The 19,124-nt window shown below is 27.4% G+C and overlaps 1 protein-coding gene across 1 annotated transcript; it reads right to left on the bottom strand.

Moving 5' to 3' along the window:
- Positions 1-7,072: 7,072 nt before the first annotated feature.
- LOC107007312 (trihelix transcription factor GT-2-like) lies at positions 7,073-10,042 on the bottom strand. Its single transcript, XM_015205883.2, has 2 exons — positions 9,527-10,042; positions 7,073-9,116 (listed from the first exon to the last, which is right to left on the bottom strand). Exons 1-2 carry the CDS (start codon positions 9,838-9,840, stop codon positions 7,505-7,507), a joined length of 1,926 nt encoding a protein of 641 aa, XP_015061369.1. The 5' UTR covers positions 9,841-10,042; the 3' UTR covers positions 7,073-7,504.
- Between the last annotated feature and the right edge of the window lie 9,082 nt (positions 10,043-19,124).

The raw sequence follows: 19,124 nt of genomic DNA on the forward strand, positions 1-19,124 counted from the left end.
TTTGAAATTATTATTTTGTGAAAGTTTTCTTTATTTCTTGCTATAATGTTTGTTTTGAAGCATGTTTATAGGATGTTAAAATTGGGAATATAGCCGGCTAATAAACGCAAGGCTACTTTGCTTCCCGCGTTTATCAGCTATCGTATTATTTGTTGTTGTTATTATGATATTGTTTCGTCCTCTTATACATGTTTTATTTGAATCGAGGGTGTATTGAAACAGTCTTACGATCTACTTATATAAGATAAAAGTAAGACTGTATATACACCACCTTAGCTCCTCACAAGGTTGATGTGTTTCTTTTAATTTTGTGTCAAGTTAAACTATATCATATTAATCGATTAAATTAAATTTTTTTATTTATAATGATGATAGTATAAATCTTAAACAAGAACATAAAGAGAATGTGGATTTTGGTTTTAGGAAAATGTAAAAATGACTTGGTCAAATATACATATGTTTTATATTTCATTCGGTGGCCAGTTTTGTTTTATTCTACACTATATTTGACATTTTCTATTTCCGTTTACCAATAAAAATAGATGATACGAAAAAATCAGCTAGTGTTTTTTTTGAGTTAAAATTTGAACTTTAGACCTCGAGTTGTTGTCTGATTAAGGTCAGATGCATACATTCTTTGCTTCGGTTATTGTATGATTTGTTGTTCCTAATTATTTTTTTCCATTATTTTCAACATTTTGCTTTTCTAAGTATATCTGATTTGACATACTTTATTTGAGACGAAGCTCTACCAGAAACAAGCTATACCGATACAATTAAATCATATACTCTAAGAACTACTTTTGCTAGAATCATATCCAATTGTAGTAAGGACAAATTACAGAAATCACATACTTTTAAGAAAAAATTATAATCTATCTCTTAAAAGTTTATAATTACAAAAATCCCTCAAAACGGATACAATAATATAAGCGTTGATACATTAATCTAATGCACGAGATACATTAATCGTTAAGTAAGATACATTACAATTTATACATGATACACTAATCCGATTTACATCTTGTACATGATACACTAATTTGATGCATAAGATACACTAATCTAATGCACGAGATACACTAATCTGATGTGTGAGATACATTTTATACAAGATACACTAATGTGATGCGCGAGATACACTAATGTGATGCGCAAGATACATTAATTTGATGCGCGAGATACACTAATTTGATGTGCGAAAATGAGGAATTTTGAAAATTTGTAACACATAGAGGATAATGGTAATAAATAAATTAAAAGGTGAGATTTCCGTAATTAATAAAATTGGTAGCTATCGGCGCATAGTATTGGTAACTATTGGCCCATACTAGTAATTTTTCCTTCTATCAATAGCTTGTTTTAAAAAAAGGTTTATATTATTAATAAAAGGAAAATTTACGTAAATGTACATTTTGACCATCTAATTTACCAACATGATCGAAGTATACATTCTTGATACACTTTGATTGTATATCTAGTGTATAGTAGGTATGTATATGTTATAGCTATATGTATATTATTTGTATTACTCCTATCCTTTATCTATATGTGGGCTCAGGCGTATATGACTAAACTAAAAGTTTTTGTTTATCTCTACAAAGCCCAAAAGACTAGACCAAATTTGCTATTATTTCTATTAATATTAATTATCATTACTATTATTGTTATTATTATTGTTATCTAGACTAAATTATACTACAAATAGAAGTGTCAAATCTGAATTTTGTATTATTACCAACGGATACATGTAATTATCACAATTAAAAAAACCGTTACATAAGTTTTGGAGAACTATAACGTGTAATTATAGTTCAGTATTGAATTATTACATAAATAATTGCATGAAAGTAAGCTGCATGTCTAAATTATACGTGTCCATATTTGAGTTGACACATATTTTTAAAATAATAAATAAAAATGCAATTTGGAGGTTTTCATAAAGTTTTTGTAGAATTTTTTTAGATGTTCCAGGGTGATAGATTCATGTTCCGATACAAAAGAAAAATCAATAAAATCGCTTAATTTTTTAATAATGGTTTGTTAATGCGAAAATATGTTTAAAAAATAGTGGGAGTATATGTGATGCTTCTCCAATTCATTACGGAGGTCCTCATAAAGTTTCTTTTTAGAAATTTCTTTTGGGTGCTCCGAGGTGTCAGATCCATGGGCTAATACACAACACGAAAAATTAAGAAAGTCGTGTAATTTTTTAAGAAATGTCTTGTAAATGCGAATATATGCGGCAAAAGAATAGTGTGAGTATACATGATGCTTCCCAACTCATTATAGAGGTCCTCTTCAAGTTTTTTCAGAAAATTTGTTTGGATGCTTCGAGGAGTCAGATTCATAGGCTAATACACACGAAAAATCATGAAATTCACGTAATTCCTAAAAATAGCTTGTAAATGAAAAAATATGCATTAAAAAGGGTGTGAGTATACGTGATGCTTCCTCAACTCATTATAGAGGCCCTCTTAAAGTTTTTCAAAAAATGTTTATGAGTGCTCCGAGGCGTCAGATCGATGGGCTAATACACACGAAAAACGAAAAACCAAGAAATTTACGTAATTCCTAAAAATAGCTTGCAAATGAAAAAAATATGCGTTAAAAAGGATGTGAGTATACGTGATATTTCCTCAACTCATTACAGAGGTTCTTATAAAGTCTTTTCAAAATTTCTTTTGGGTGCTCTGAGGCGTCAGGTCCATGGACTAAAACACACAAAAAAAAATAAGAAAGTCGAGTAATTCCTAAAAATGATTTGTGAATTAAAAATATGTTATAACAATGGTATGATTATGCGTGATGCTTTCGCAACTCATCACGATGGTCCTCATAAAGTTTTTTCAGAAAAACAAAAATTTAGTGCTCCGATGCACCAAATTCATAATTAAGCACCCAAAGGACTCCATATAAAATAATAAAATCATCTCTTAATTTTTTTTTAATCTAACAAATAAAAATCAACATCTAATTTAATTATAATGAACGCATAAAAGTAAGCGAAAAGAGTTTTAATTATAGTTGCTTGTTACTACCATGCACTTTTATGGTTCATGTTATTAGTGAGGACTATGGAACAAGAACATAACTATAATTTACGTAATGTTTATGATATGTCTGTTAAACTTATAAAAATCATGCTTTTCTCCCTTTCAAATTATTTACGTATTTAATATATTAAAGTGTGTATGAAAAAAGTTTATAAATTGCTTATAAGTATATTTCTAATTGGTCTAATTAACTTTATATGCTTAAATTAATCAAAAAAAATCTATACATTAAGTGTTTATATAAATCAAAATAGCCAATATAGTTATAATATGAATGTCATCTATATTATCTACTAATAGAATGAATGTTCATATAAATATAATCCTTTTGGAATATGAAAATTTGAATTGTTAATTTTCACATAAAATAATTTTGTGCCACCCTTGTTCTCTTATATATATTCTCCATCGTCTCAAAATTATAACTTATCGTGATTTCTAAAAATAGATATCTCAAGTATTTATCAATTTAAAAGTTCAAGATAAAATTTCATTTTTCATTTTATCCTTTGAGTAATTATTCTTGAAAATGGTAAACACCTCAATTGTTAAAAGATATAGATAAATAAAGGGATAATGCACAAGTAACCCCTCAATCTATGTCCGAAATCTCAGAGACACACTTATACTATATTAAGGTACTTTTACCCCCTTGAACTTATTTTATTAATAATTTTCTACCCCTTTTCGTCCTACGTGCCACTATCTTGAGCCAATATTGGTTGACTTTTTTTTCAAATTAGTGTCACGTAGGCCAAAAAGGGATAGAATATTACTTATAAAATAAGTTCATGGGGTAATAGGACCTTAGTATAGTATAAGTGTCTCTGAAATTTCACACATAGATTGAAGGGATATTTGTACATTTTTCCATATATAAATAAATATTAAATAAAGAGAAATTATATTATACATTATAATTAATATTTTTTTAAATAATTTATAAAAAGATAAGCACGACAAATAATTCGCAGACATCTTTTTCAAATTTACTTAGCTGCATAATACTTATTTCCTCATGACTCATTTCAAATGAACTATGTTAATTCAATTATATACATTGATATTGTGTCAAATATTATTTGCATTATAATACGTCATATTTTCAAAAGAAAAATTGATTATTCGATTTAGACATGTATTAGTGATTGTATACATGCTATGATTATTCTTTTTTTAAGCTAGTTCTATTTTGTCTACAAAAAGTTATTGTTAAGTTGAAGTAACTTATCAATGTAGTCTACGAATAATTGGAGACAAAAAGAATCTTATGACATGGTATTACTTTACTTATACAACATATACATACAATATGATTAAATAATTGACCATGCATATATAAAAAATAAAATAGGTAATTATTTTCGGAGAGACAATGCGATATGAATAAAATATACTCCTAAATTATTGTCAAGTTTAAGAGTGTTTTTAAAATTTCTCTCGACTTTTTAAAGTCTCATCCTTCTACAAGAGTTTGAGACTACTTGCTATGTCATGTGATAGATCGTCAGTGTATCAAAGTTTAACTAGTCATCTAAAGATGTGTTTTTACGGCTACAAAATTAATAATTTGAGCCAAATTTAAAATGTTTACGAGACTCTTTTTTTATCTTATGATCACTTGAATACAACTGCAATATAGGACCCATAATTTCAAGTTTATGGATTCAAAATTCTAACTCTTTAAAATTACTGAATTCTATAGATTGATAATTTATATATATTCAATGAATTTAAAATTTATACCAAAATTATTTTATTCAACTGAATATTTAATCGACACATTAAATTCGCGCCTAAATACAAATCGTACAAGCAATAATTCTAGTTATTTTTCGAACATGTGGAGAGGTACAAATGCCACAGAAACATAAGTAAGCACTAGGCCTCGAGGCATTAAGATCAAAAGAAATGAAAAGTACTCGTTCGGCGTTTCAATTTATATGATTTATATTTTTTTTTATTAATTCAAAAAATTGATATATTTCTATATTTTGTAATAATCTAATTTTAAAATATTCATTTTATCTTAGTAAAACTATTTATAGTAACACAAATATTTATCACTTATTTTAGCTAAATCACAAATCTCAAAAGTTTTTTTTCTTAAATTCTATTGTCAAATCAAGCTAACTCATATAAATTGAGACAGAGAAAATAATAATAATACTGAACTAATAGTCTTTTAAGTGTGAAATTATAATAAATGAAAGTTGAAAAAGATGTTGAGTTAGATTAATTAAGACGTACAATTTCTTAAAATCAATGCAATTTAACTAAAAATGGGATATGATGATTTTTTCTATTTATTTTTATATAGATAACATATTTACTAGTTGAAAATAGATTTTAATCTTGTTAGTACAATTGATTTTGAACTTATTAAATACTTTTCTTTAAGAGTACTGTTTTGGCCTTCTCATGTATTTATTTATCTAAGAAAAGCGAGAGTAGATCACTTTTTTATTTTTTGATTTCTCATCTGATGTTTGAAGCCTGTTTTAAAGTCTTAACTAAATTTAAATCGTATATTACAGAACCTATTAAAAAATAATACTCCCAAACTTCAATAAAAATATTTTTATATTCAAAATTTAAACTCGACATCGAAATTTTTTTTTAACCCAACAAGTCATGTGAGAAATAAAGCATCACCATAGACTCGACAACTTATCAATAATTCTCTCTTTTTTTCTCACCATCCATTATCATTATTATCATCATTATTATTCTATCTTTTTTCCCTTATGTTTTTCTTCTAACAACAACATTTGTGGGCTATATGAAAGTCAACAATCCAATCAAAATTATGCTCATTTCACTACATTTAAAGTTTTTCGAACCCACCGATATGATACGTGGTAGAATAATGGTGAATTTTCAATCTTTAATCAGATATTTCAAATTCAAATCTCTAAAAATATTGAGAGAAAAATTCTTCGATCGTCCTAGAAATATATCCTACAACATGTCAACTGAATCTAAATGAATCCTAATATAAATATCAGACGCCAAATTAAAAAAAAAAGAAAAAGTTTTCCGACCCCACACCTTACAAATAAGTAGTACTAGTATATATTGCCTTATTATTGCTTCCCAACACCCCTGAAATGTTAATTTTACAATAATGTATAGATCATATTATACAAAATTTTAAAACTTAATTATTCCCTTATTGTACTTATATGTGTAAAAATAAAATGTTAATTGTTGGTTGAAAAGAAAGACAAACACAATATATTCCCTTAGATTATTGCTGATCAAAATAGTAATAATTTGGGCTGGCCAATATTTTGGTATACTGTAAAATGATTCTCTTCTTTTTCAAAAAAAAACAAAAAATTATTTTGGTGGATACTTATAAAAATGACACTATTTCTAACTTACTCTTAATTCAAATCTCAATGATATTATTAGATTAGATTATAAGAGACACATAAAAGAAAAACCAAAATAAATTAATGAATTTTAATATCTTAATTTTTTACTGTGGCCTTTATAATTAGATTGTTGTATGATTCAAAATTCCTTTTTAAAAAAATGAAAAAAAGACATATATTTGATGACTGAGATAGTATAACAGATGCGATTTCATAAGAAAAGTAAATCTGATCGATAGTTCATTGCATTGGACTTATCTAGCGCGATTTACATTTTTTGTAATTCGCAAATTGTTACATAAGAATATATTGACCTATTGTGTATCAGAAAATTATAAATTATCTTATTTATAGGTCATAAGTTTAAATCATAAAAAAAAAGGATGAAAAATGTCCTTAAATTATGTGAAAGGAACAAAAATATCATTCCTTTATAGTTTGACTCAAAAATACCGTTAAGCTATGTGAAAAAAACAGAAATAACCTTATAACTATATATGACTTTTATAATATTTTCGAGCCATACTTCTTGATTTATGCATCGAACTGTACTTACGAGTATCAAAATCATGTACCCCACATGATATAACTAGTATATCTATTGCACAAGAAGTTATAACAACAAACTTTTAACAATTAAAAATTCAAAATGCAGTAATCATTTTCTCACATTTACAACCCCATGAAAAAAAAAGAGTACAAATTACATTATCCCTGGATTTATTCTTTTATATGTCTCTTTTCTCTCTACCTTCCCATAAAAAAACTTTATTTTTTTTTCAAATTTCAAATAATAAATAAATAATGAAAATGAAAATATACTTTTACAACAAAATAAAAATTAAAAACTATACCCCCTTACCAAATAAAAAAGAACATGTGTAAAAACTTAAAAGCCTTTTTGCATTAATTTCCAAATTATAATTTTTTTTTTTTTACTGCAGTCACCATCTTCTCTTGCCCAATACGATAAATCTCTGCACAATCTGTTGCCCCACTTGCCATTCCCAATGCACAGTAACTACTGCTGTGCTGCTGTTTATGTTGTTATCAATTTTAATTTTGTGCTTAAACTGCAGCAGCAGAAGTTGTTGTTGTTGTTACTGTGGTAGCCGCCATTGATGATGATTGTTGTTTATTTGTGATTATTTCATAGCCATTACCTTCATCTTCTTCGTCCTCGTCCTCTTCCAAATCGTGATCCATGCTGTCGCTTTCATTATCGTGATGATGATCACGATTTTGTTGTTGTTGTTGCTGGTGAAGTTGATTTTGAGGAATTGGCCATTGTTGTTCGGGTTGAGCCATGATAGGAGGAGGAGGAGTGTTTTCGGGTGTTAATCCGAAGGCAGTGTTGTGTGTTACAGCTTCGAGCTTGGCTTTTTCTTTGTACAGTGCTTCCAGCTGGTGGAAATATGGGCAAGTTTTGGAATCTTCTGGTCTTCTTTTGTTGCTTTCTTTTACCTTCTTGAAGTACTTGTTGATGTTCTCCCATTTTTCTTTGCATCTCTTTGCATTCCTGTTGTATCCTATCTTTCTCATTCCAGATGAAATTTCTTCCCACAGTGGTCCTTTCGGTCCATTTTCTTGGTATTTTAGATCTAAACAGGTTCGGAGACTTATCAATGCTTCGATTTCTTCTTTCGGCCATCTTGACGAGCTTGCTGGAGAGAAATTCTCACCACCATTATCGGATTTTGGAGGTTCAAGTGATTTTGAAGATACTACGGGTAATGTCAGTGTCTGTGGTGGTGGTGCTGGTGTTGGGGTATGTATTGTCATTGGCAGTGATACCGCGATGGCTGATGGTTGTGGTTGTGATTGTGGTTGTGATTGTGTACTGAATGGCTTTTCGGACAATTTTAATTGCATTTGAGCAATTGGAAAAGGAGAAGTGTTATTTGTACTATTCGGGGTTTGTGTGTTTTGCTGTTCAGTTATTTTTTGCAAGAAGGCGATGATTGTTGCGTCTTTCGCTGCTGCCATTGATCTCTCTTGGACTAAAAGATCATGTTCCCTATTCAATCTAGCCATCTCTTGCACTCTCCATGTCTCCTCTCTCATCAACCTATCCCTCTCGCGCTTCTCAAGCGTTTCCAAAAACTTCTTCTGCAATTCCTCTTGCTTCTCAATCACATCCTTCATTAAACTCTCAAAGAATTCCTTCCATTTCCGCTTCTTCATCTGCCTCCTTTGTATATCCTCATCCGACGAAGTTGAAGATGATGATGAAGTTGAATTCGACAGGAAACTTGTTTTTGTAGTAGTATTCATCTGGTTCAAGTTATTACCTATCGGCTGTAGTGCTACTTGTGACAGTGGCAGCGCAGGTGCAGTCATAACAGCAGGCTGCGCTGCTCCTGTCACAACACTTTTCTGCGAAACACTAAAAAAATGATTATGATTTTGTGGAGTTGGCGTTGGAGGATTTGCTGAATTGTTTCCTGATCGCATTGGCATTGCCATTGTTATCGGTGTTGCTGCTAATGGAGGTGGCGGTATGTTAGAATGAGAAGATGGATTGTTTTCCAAAGCCTGTAACTGATCAAAGAACCGATAAGTTTTTCCATCTGCTTTCGAAGCACGACCATCTTTGGTTCTCCTGTGATACTTGTAAACATTCTCGAATTTCTCTTTACATTTCTTAGCACTTCGATGATAACCCAACTCCGCAAGTTTTCTGATAAACAACAAAATGGATACAAAAAGAAAAACACCTTGTCTTAATTATCTCATCTCATATTCATCATTCATTAGTAAATAATAAAACAAAATCTCATACTATTTTTATATACATAAAATAAAACATAACAAACCATTAATCATCAACATCTTAGCTTGAATTTTCTGAAAAATAGGGAAAAGCACAAAAAGTGTTGAAGATGAGTAGAGAAATTAAACTCATCCTAAATTTCTTGCTGGAATCAGCAGAAAATGATATAACAACAAAACTAAAAAAAAAATTACACTTTCCATCAAACACGAATTTTAATTCCAAATATAGATCTTTAAATTTTCTGAATTCTATGCATATGATTATGATGATGAAAGAGTTAATTAAAATGAACAAAAAAAGGAAAAAAACAGTACCTGGAAACTTCTTCCCATAACGGTCCTTTAAGACTTGAATCTTTGAAGACAACATCCATTTCCGATCTAATTTTCAGTAAAGCTAAAGTTTCTTGCCTTGGCCATCGATTTCCACCTGAGTTCCTTTCTCCGTCTTCACCGCCAATCGACAAATCTCCTCCACCGCCACCACCTTCACTACTCCCACCACTCTCCGGAGCTTCTTGTGGTGGCGGTGCTAACTGTGATGGAGCTGCCGAAATGGCAGCTCCATCACCTGCAGCACCAGCAGTAATAGTACTGCTAGCTATTAAACTTGAAGAAACACCAAGCATCTTCTTCTTCTTTTTTTTCTTCTTCTAATACTAAAAGAGGAGTCACCCCTCTTCTTCTTTTTTCTTCTTCTCAACAAGCAATTATACCTCAAAAAAAAAATTTATTATAAATAAAAAATAAATGAAACAACAAAAAAGATTGGTGAATTCTGTGGGTTTTTATGAAGATGGGGTGTAGTGAATTTGTTAGTAATTTATTTCGGTGGGATCTGTCTGTCAATCTCACACCCCCCTTAAAATACAAAAGAAAAAAAAAAGTATACACATACACAAAAAAAAAATAAATAAATAAAAATAAAAAAGCAAATGTATTTTCTTTATTAACAAGATAACCCAAAAGGGTCACTTTAGTTCATTCAAGCTCTGGTATAATATTAAAATACATACCAAATAATATGTATCATCTATTTATCAATATAATCTAAATATATACACTTTAATTGTGTTTTTGTATATATATATAATGTAATTTTTTCGTATATTTTTTTTATATATATAAAAAATATATGTATAAAAAGAGGATGAGGATAATAAGTTGGTTTTTGTCTGTCCAGCTAAATATAGTTAAAAGCCGGCTCAAGTAGGTCATCTTTGCTTTTTTGGCATTTTGGATTTCAGTGGCTGTTGGCTATACTTGTAAAAAAGGCAAATAAAAATGAGAAACAAGGGGTGGGGCGCCGGACAGAAGTTACTGGTTCAGTTCGTTAACTATTTGAATTTTTACTTAGGTTTGATTTCTTATTGAGTTCGTTTACTATCTGAACTTTCACTTTATTGATGAGAATAGGTTTGAACCCTCGATTTTTTCTGTTTCGAAAAGAGGGGGGGGGGGTTATATTGAAAAGGCAAAAGCATCTATAACATGAATCCCATTGACCTTTTAAATCATAGATGCTAATCTGACTAATTTTATATTACTTCACCTGATGATGAATGATATGAGATCTCCTTTGTTGTTATACTTTTTAGATTAGTTTAATTGTAGGAAATTCCTAAAATGTCCTTCAAAGTTGATTTTTGAGGCAAAAATGACCTATTATTATTATAACTACTTATAAAATGATTTTTTTTTTCCACACCCAAATTTCCTATATGATAAAAAATATATATATAAAATAGTCTAGTAGTTAATAACGTAGTTGAGAGTCATGAGGTCTCAGGTCCTAATTTCAGCGAAGACAAAAATATTAGATGAGTTATATGGTACATATCAGTTTTACTAAATACATAATAAAATAATCTTACATTTTATTATGAGAGTAAATGGCTCCATAATACTACTCTCTTTATTTCATTTTACTTATCATATTTTATGACTCCTCGTTGTAATAACTTGATTTTCTTTAGATCAGAACTTTTTTTTATGTTTTTACTTTTATATAAGAACATTCTATATATAAATAACAATGATATTTATTATAGTAATACACTTGTTGTAAAATCAATCGTCTATAACAATTGCATGCAAATACTATATAATAATATTTTATACGAATTATAGTATGTAAGATGAATATGAAAATGTTGACGAATTAGCTTAAACTAATACTACTTGTTTTTTATGGAAAACAATTATTAATAATCCTACTATTTTTTGAAAAATATTTTTATTTTTAATAGAGTGAGTAAATAAATTCATAAGATTATGGAGCTTATGTAGCCACGTAGGTATAGGGGACCCTACAGCTGGAGGGTGACAATTTTGGAGTTTGAAAAGAAGTTGGTTATAATAATTTGTTCAAAACCTAAGGGTAATAGAGTGTTACTCGAATCGCAATCTGCAACTCGCTTTTATTGAAATTAAAATTTTTAATAAATAAGTCGATCAATCTAATAACGGTAAAATTATCTCTATACTACATACACTCACTGTGCTCATCACGCACTGAAAGTCGATCATAGTTAATTTTCAAATATTAAACTAGGATTATAAGTATTTTTCAAAAAAAAAAAATTAGAAGTTTTAAATTCAAGCTTTAAAATGGAATTATAATTCATATAAAATATTTTAATTTTAAATCAAAATTTAAAGCAGATACAAGATATCGAAGCAAAAAAAATTAAAAATTAGTGAGATGTAGGTCATTTGATGTTGAAATTAAGTAAATTTTGTTAGTTAGGCTTGCAACCTACCGTAATAAATGGTTAGAGAATTTCAAGAGGAAGTTATCATCATTTATTCAGTGTTTATTTTTAGTGTACAAATGAAAAATTAATTTTTAGGGGCCATTTTACGTAGCTACTTTTTTGTCTTTTTATACGTATGCAATACTAGTTTTATTTTATATTTTTCAAAAAAAAATAAAATCGTATAAATCGATACAGCTAATTCGATTAAAAAAATGTAGTTGAAAATAATTTAGTAAGCAATTATATGTTACGATAATTTCGGAGACCTTCTTTCAAATTTTTTATAATTTACGATAATATATTTATCTCTCTCATTTTGATTTTTTTAAAATAATAATTCTTTGTATCTATTTAAAATAAATACAATTTAATTATGATTTAATAAATTTATCCTTCTTTATGTTAATTTCTTCATATTAATTCATAATTTTTTTAAATATAAAATGACTTATTTAACAAGTACTTCAAAAATAAACAATATGAAAAAATGTGTATTTTTGTTGGGAAAAAAAAGCACACGTATATATAGTACTAACTTATTTGTGTTGATTTTTTAAAATTATTTATTAAATAAGTCATGATTTTATTAATATGCATGGATATGAAGAAATTAATATTAAAAAAAAATAATTTCATCTAAGTTATAGCTGACTTATATTATCTCTTATAAATTTAAAAATGATTTAAAAATATCAAAATAAATAAGATTGACATAATATGATCATATTATAGAGTGAAAATTGAAGTGAATCCTCTAAAATGATTCTAATTAATTTTTTTTGTTTGGTCCAAGTACTTAGAAATATTTACTATTGTTGCTCTTTATAATTTATTTTATAAAAATATCAAAGATTTTATATATTTATTTGAAAAAATAATTTGTGAATTATTATTTCCCCATGGTGGGCCTAATTTGCCTATGATTGCATATAGGTTAGTTAAATGTGTGGAGTCAAACTTTTTTTTACCTAAGAGTTACCAATAAAATAATGTCAATTATAGACCCTACCAATCAATAATTCATGTAAATACAAATGAGCAATAATTACAAATGATTTATAATCAAATACTAGTACATAAATTATACATATAGAATCTTGATTTATAGTTTGCGTGAACAAGTGAGATAAGCAAAATATATTGTTTTGGGAGCTAGGCTGGAAAATTTTAAATAATGCATTATTTTGGGTTATTTCAACTAATTCCAAAGTGATTTGTTAGAGTAATATGTACGTGATATATGATTTACTTTTCTGTTTAGTTAATTTTATTAAAAAAATTGAAAATTTTTATATTTAATAATTATTTTATTTTATTTTTAATAAATTATTTATAATAATTTTTTTTAAAAAAAATTGATATCAAATTAAATAACGTCATATAAATTGAGACAAAAGAGTATACAGTAAGGTCTTAACGGACGTTCATTTAAATTTTTGATAAAAATAACGTCGAAATTTCATACCACACACAAAAATTGATAAAATAGAGAGTTCATCTGCTGCTCTGGGACTTGTTTGACGTTGAAAATGTATTGTTTTGATCGTTATGACCAACCAACTCCATGCATAAGATCTTAACAGATGTTTATATAAATTTTTGATAAAAACAATATTGAAATTTCGAATCACGAAAAAATGGTGAACTATGCAAAATGGGACACCATTCTTTTTGTTGCACATATTTTGAGAAAAAAGAGGCGAATGGCACGTAAATGATGATGAGAAGACTAGCCACATTTTCTTTACATTTTACTACTAATCATATTTGCTTTTCATGAAAAAGAAAAAAAAAGTAAAAAAAGGAAAAGACAAATACATCCTTCAAGTTATGATTTAAATAGAATATTTATTGTTTAAGAATAATATATATATTTTAAAATCTGATAAATAATGTGTATTTTTTTTTGGTCACTAAATGTAGATTTCATTTTAACGTGTATTAAATATCTTCATATTTTGAAAATATTTTTTTAATTCAATTTATAAATAGTTATAGAAGATCATTTCATCGATTTCTATTATACTATGTATACACGTTGTGTGTGAGAGAGATTTGATTAATTATATGTATATTATGAATTTTTTTTTATGTATATTTTATATGGATGGTAATTACAAATTGATCCATATAATTAATTATTTTTTTGTAGCTCGTTTTTAGTTTACTTTATTTTTCCTAATTTGTTTTATGTATGTGTTTCATTGGATCCAAGGTGTTTACCTAACTATATACTGTCTGTCCATATAGTATAATTTTATGTATTGTTATGTCCTCTCGAAAGTCCATTTCGATTTAACGTTGAGAGTCTATTAAAAATATAAAATGATATACTGAATATATTATTATTTAATATTAAATATTATTTCATTTGTTTTATTTTATGTCCATTTCGATTTAACGTTCAGAGTCTATTAGAAATATAAAATGATATACTGAATATATTATTATTTAATATTAAATATTATTTCATTTGTTTTATTTTATGACGCCTTTTTATCAAAAATAAATTCAAGCTCGAATTCTTTTGTGTTTCCTTTCATTAAAAATCTTTTTTCATGATTCGAATCTAATTCTTCTTGTCTTAAAGTAATTTGAATATCTCGAGTCTCAACCTAAACCATCTCAACAAATTCCAAAAAATTTTATGGACCTTAAAAAAGTCCGAAATTAAGGAATAAAATTCGAATACTCAAAATGAGGATTTGATTTTTTTACGAATACATGTTGTAAAGCTTGACATTAACAATGAAAGACGGATTTAAAATTTAAATATCATAAATTTAAATTCGAGATTTGATTACACTATATTTGATTTTAAAATTTTATTATACATTCATAAGATTTGAGCTAAAATAATTGATTTTTGATGATTAATTATAAGTTACTTTCTACATACGTCCACACTGACGAAGACAATAATATAATGTATAGATAATTAAAAGGGCCATAATTAAATTAAAAGTATAGGGTATATATGTATAATTGATGCCAAGCACTACTTACTGTCAATTTAGTGGTGAGTAAGAAAGATTCTTCTAGCTGACATTATTAATTAAATTAATTAATGTGATTTAATCTTAATTAATTACAAATCCTTGTTGGCAATGTGAAAATGGATGTTGTTGGCATAATTGAGTTTACTTTTAGAAAATACATAAATGAAATAGTTGATGTCTTCATGTTAGTAACTATTATTACCTATTCGAGATGTGGTGCAGCGGATGATGTTATTTCAATTTTAATCAGAAATCTAATTTTTAAATTCTAATTAAATATTAATATAAATTTCAAAGATCGATAAATAATTTTAAAAGAATATTACTAACATATAATATGAGATTGTAATCATTGTAAATTAAATATACTATACCCATATACTATTGAAGAAGTTAATGCTATGAGTTGGATGAAGATGATGTGTCAACATCCATATTTTAAATTATTAAAAAGACACTTGGATATACATCTTTTTTTGTACAGTTGTAAATCAATTTAATATGTTTTAATTTTTAACTGAAATCACTTATTGTTGATGATAGCATTATAATTTTCAAACTCTAGTTTTATTAATTGATTAATTAATACCCCCACGATAACCTTGCAATATTTATTATTTTTGTGTCAATTTTTCTTTGGGTCAATTTTTTTAGTTTGATTAATACTCTATTAAGGTATAGTGGTGGTTAGCTACCATGTATAATTGGAAATTTGGTACGATACCTTTTTATTTCTTATTTTTGTTCCGCCACTAGAAATTTCACAAAAGGTGTTCAAAAATAGCATAATAAGAGCTCACCAACATTGGTTGTAGTGTACTGTGAAAGTGTTTCACCCTTAAACAGAGGTCTTGTGTTCGAACCCTTGATTTGAAGAAAAATCCTGTTGGAGCCCCAACTCGGATGGCCCTGCAGAGCGCGATTCGAATTTAGTTGGAGCTCCAACTCGGATGGCCCTACAGAGCGCGATTCGAATTTAGTTGGAGCTCCAATGTGGACTCCGGACACCGACAAGAAACCAAAAAAAATAAATGCATAATAAGAACTCTTTTCAAAAGGTAGAACACACGAGCACTACTTTATTTCAAGGAGGTGAGACCACTAGGCTACAATAGCATGTTATGTTAAGGGTATCTAAAATATGTTATTTGATCATTTCGTATATCATTTTATTTGTATATATGGTATTTTTTCGACGAAGGGTGTCCAATTGAACATCTTGTGGCTACGCCACTGTTTGTTTGATATTTATTCTGAAGTTTGACTAATTTGAATTTATACGGAAAAGTCTCTTGATGTGAGATAAAAACGATTTCTACTAAAGCCGTATTAATTTATTTTCTGGCTTTTTAAACTCGAAATCTTAATTTAAAAAAATACTTATCATTCCATCAGATCATCGTATAAATTAGTTAGTGTGATATTTTGATAATTGATTTATACTCAAACTTGCTCTAGTAAAATAAATTAGAAGAATTATTCCACTTCCACGTTACCTGCATCATATACCAACGGTGGATTCTTTGTTAACTAATTGAATATAATTAGTAGGTGTATAGATAAAATAATATTTGATATTTTAAAACAAAAATGTATTTGAAATTGAAATTAAATAAATATATTTTATTTCCTATGTACCAAAAAGAATTTAATGTTACTATTATACTCGCTGAGTCAAATAGTTTTTAATTTTTTTATTTTGATTTACTTATGTATGATATCTAAAATTTACTAAGTACATTTTATATTTCATAAAAGTAAGAAACTAATATTCTATAAGAAAGGGTCGTACATCTTTCACTTTCAATCTTAAAATTATGCCCTCTGTAAAATAATCGTCACACTGATTGAACAATTTTTCAAATTTTTGGATATTCTAAATTTTACTCTCTTTTTTTTTTCCAACTTACGAATAATTAATTTTAGAAATAATTTTTACATATAAACACAAACACGAATTCACATGGACATTTTCTTTTTGAACGTGGCAAGAACTATTTTGCACAAACTCCATACTACAGCAGAGCACACCACATTATGGTAGGGTCCTTCAACTTTGTAAGTTGTAAATTGGGGGCGGATTTATCGAAACTCAGTAATTTTTCTCTATATATATTAGAATATTTATTAAAATACTTGATCGTGAATCTTGTTATTATCATATATAATCTGAAAGATATTATAAAGATTGTTAAAATTTTTAAATTTTGAATTCGAGTCTAATAGTAAAAAAAACATTTTTTTTTAATTTTAGTGAACTATGTAAACACAAATGGATGGCCCAAGCTCTAAGGGGAATGTGGCAAAGGTTATCCCCTCTTATTGACATCATAAAGAGTCTTTTTTTTTTCAAAACATTGCATGATTTTGTCTTTTTATTGCAAATTTTTTATGCTCTTTGCATTTATGGTGATTAAATAAATTTAATCGTAGAATATTATTTTTTGATAAACGATGTTCAACTGATTTTCCTTCATCATATGTGGCTGAGCTACTGGCTTTAGTTCAAGTTTTATTTTTATATAAATTACATTCGTATGTATAAGTTATAAATTAAAATCTATTATATCAAAGGATAAACGAAAATTCAGAACTTATAGATTTCAAATTTGAATATTCAGGCTACGCCCTTTATCATAGGCGGAATCAGAATTTTCAAATAGGGGATTTGACATCTACTATATATACATATAAATTTATTTTAATCATGTATAAATAATATAATTTTCCGCTGAAGAGGATTCAGATGAACCCCTTTGTATGAAGTAGCTCCGCCCCTGCCCTTTATCACTCATCAATATATAAAATCTATAAATAATGTTATTAGATTCTCAAAACAAGTCATGATTGTGGAGTTGTGTTTAATATGAATTTTCCCCTCTCTTTTTCTTTTTTTGATTTAATTAATCTCTATATTTTTATTCTTTAAAATTTAACCTTTTTTTTTGCAACTTTAGTTGCTGTAAGTATCTATTATTTCTCTTTCATCCACCAAGAAAATTGTTGAAAAGATAAACAAAAACCATTAATAAACAAAGTTGAGAATTTATCTTTTCTTTTTGTTTTTTTGTAATTCTCTTTAAAGTATAATATATATTCGATTACAAACTAATTCTTGGTTGATCTAGCACGCAGTAATTTTATAAAAGAGTTATTTTCCTGTCTCAATCTATATGATATTTTTTTAATTTCAAGTATCAATTTTTCATAATTAAAAAATAACTTAATTTTATTTTTTAATTTTTAATGAAATAATTTACAGTCATACAAATATTTAAAGCTTATTTTAAATCATGAATTCAAAAGTTTACTGTCGTATAAATTAGGATGAAAAAACGTACAAAAACATATACCCTCAACTTTGTCGGTATAACGGTAAGAGTATATATGAGTCACTTCCATAACGAGGGACATATCACCTTCAAATGACAAAGTTAAGGTGCATATTTTCTGACTCCAATTTTTTTCTTTTTTTTTATATATTTTTGAAACAAACCAAGATTGTGACATGGACCAAAGTGAGTTGTCTATATGGAAAAGTTACGAAGGGTTTAATTGAACATGGTAGGCATGTGAATATTATTATAGACATAAACCATGTGTCATCCATGTGGATTTAACCCTTTCAATTAAACAAAATAAATAAATAAAATTTCAATTTATCTGTCATTAGCTAAGCAAACCACCCAACTACATTTTTCTTTTTCACCTTTTTCCTCATCCACAAAAATATAATTATTTAATTCTTGGTAAAAGAAAATAATTATTGATTTTCATATAGTAGACAAATTAAAAGGGAAAGAGTAATTTGCAATCCACAATTCTTTAGGTAAGACTATTATATGGAGATTTATTTTGGAATAGTTACGGACTCAAAATTATTTGATTATTTAATTTATAAAATATGTATACAATGTATACAAAAATAAATATATAAAGAAGTTAAAAGAAGATTCAATATTTACTAATATACATAAAAAAAATAATTTAATGCTATATAAATAATGTATTTTTTCACTAAAAATGGGTCACATAAACTTCCTTGGTGTTACTGGCTTCACCCTTGAATATATTTATAATATACATATCAATACACGATATAAGGGTATATATATATATATATATATATATATATATATATATATATATATATAT

Source organism: Solanum pennellii, chromosome 12 (assembly GCF_001406875.1).
Source record: "Solanum pennellii chromosome 12, SPENNV200".
NCBI classification, from domain to species: domain Eukaryota; kingdom Viridiplantae; phylum Streptophyta; class Magnoliopsida; order Solanales; family Solanaceae; genus Solanum; species Solanum pennellii.

Excerpts from the sequence above, each read along its gene's own strand:
- LOC107007312 (XM_015205883.2), bottom strand. The coding sequence starts at position 9,840 with ATGCTTGGTGTTTCTTCAAGTTTAATAGCTAGCAGTACTATTACTGCT. Across the intron at positions 9,117-9,526 it reads TTATGGGAAGAAGTTTCCAG|AAAACTTGCGGAGTTGGGTT; the intron begins GTACTGTTTTTT and ends GTTGTTTATCAG.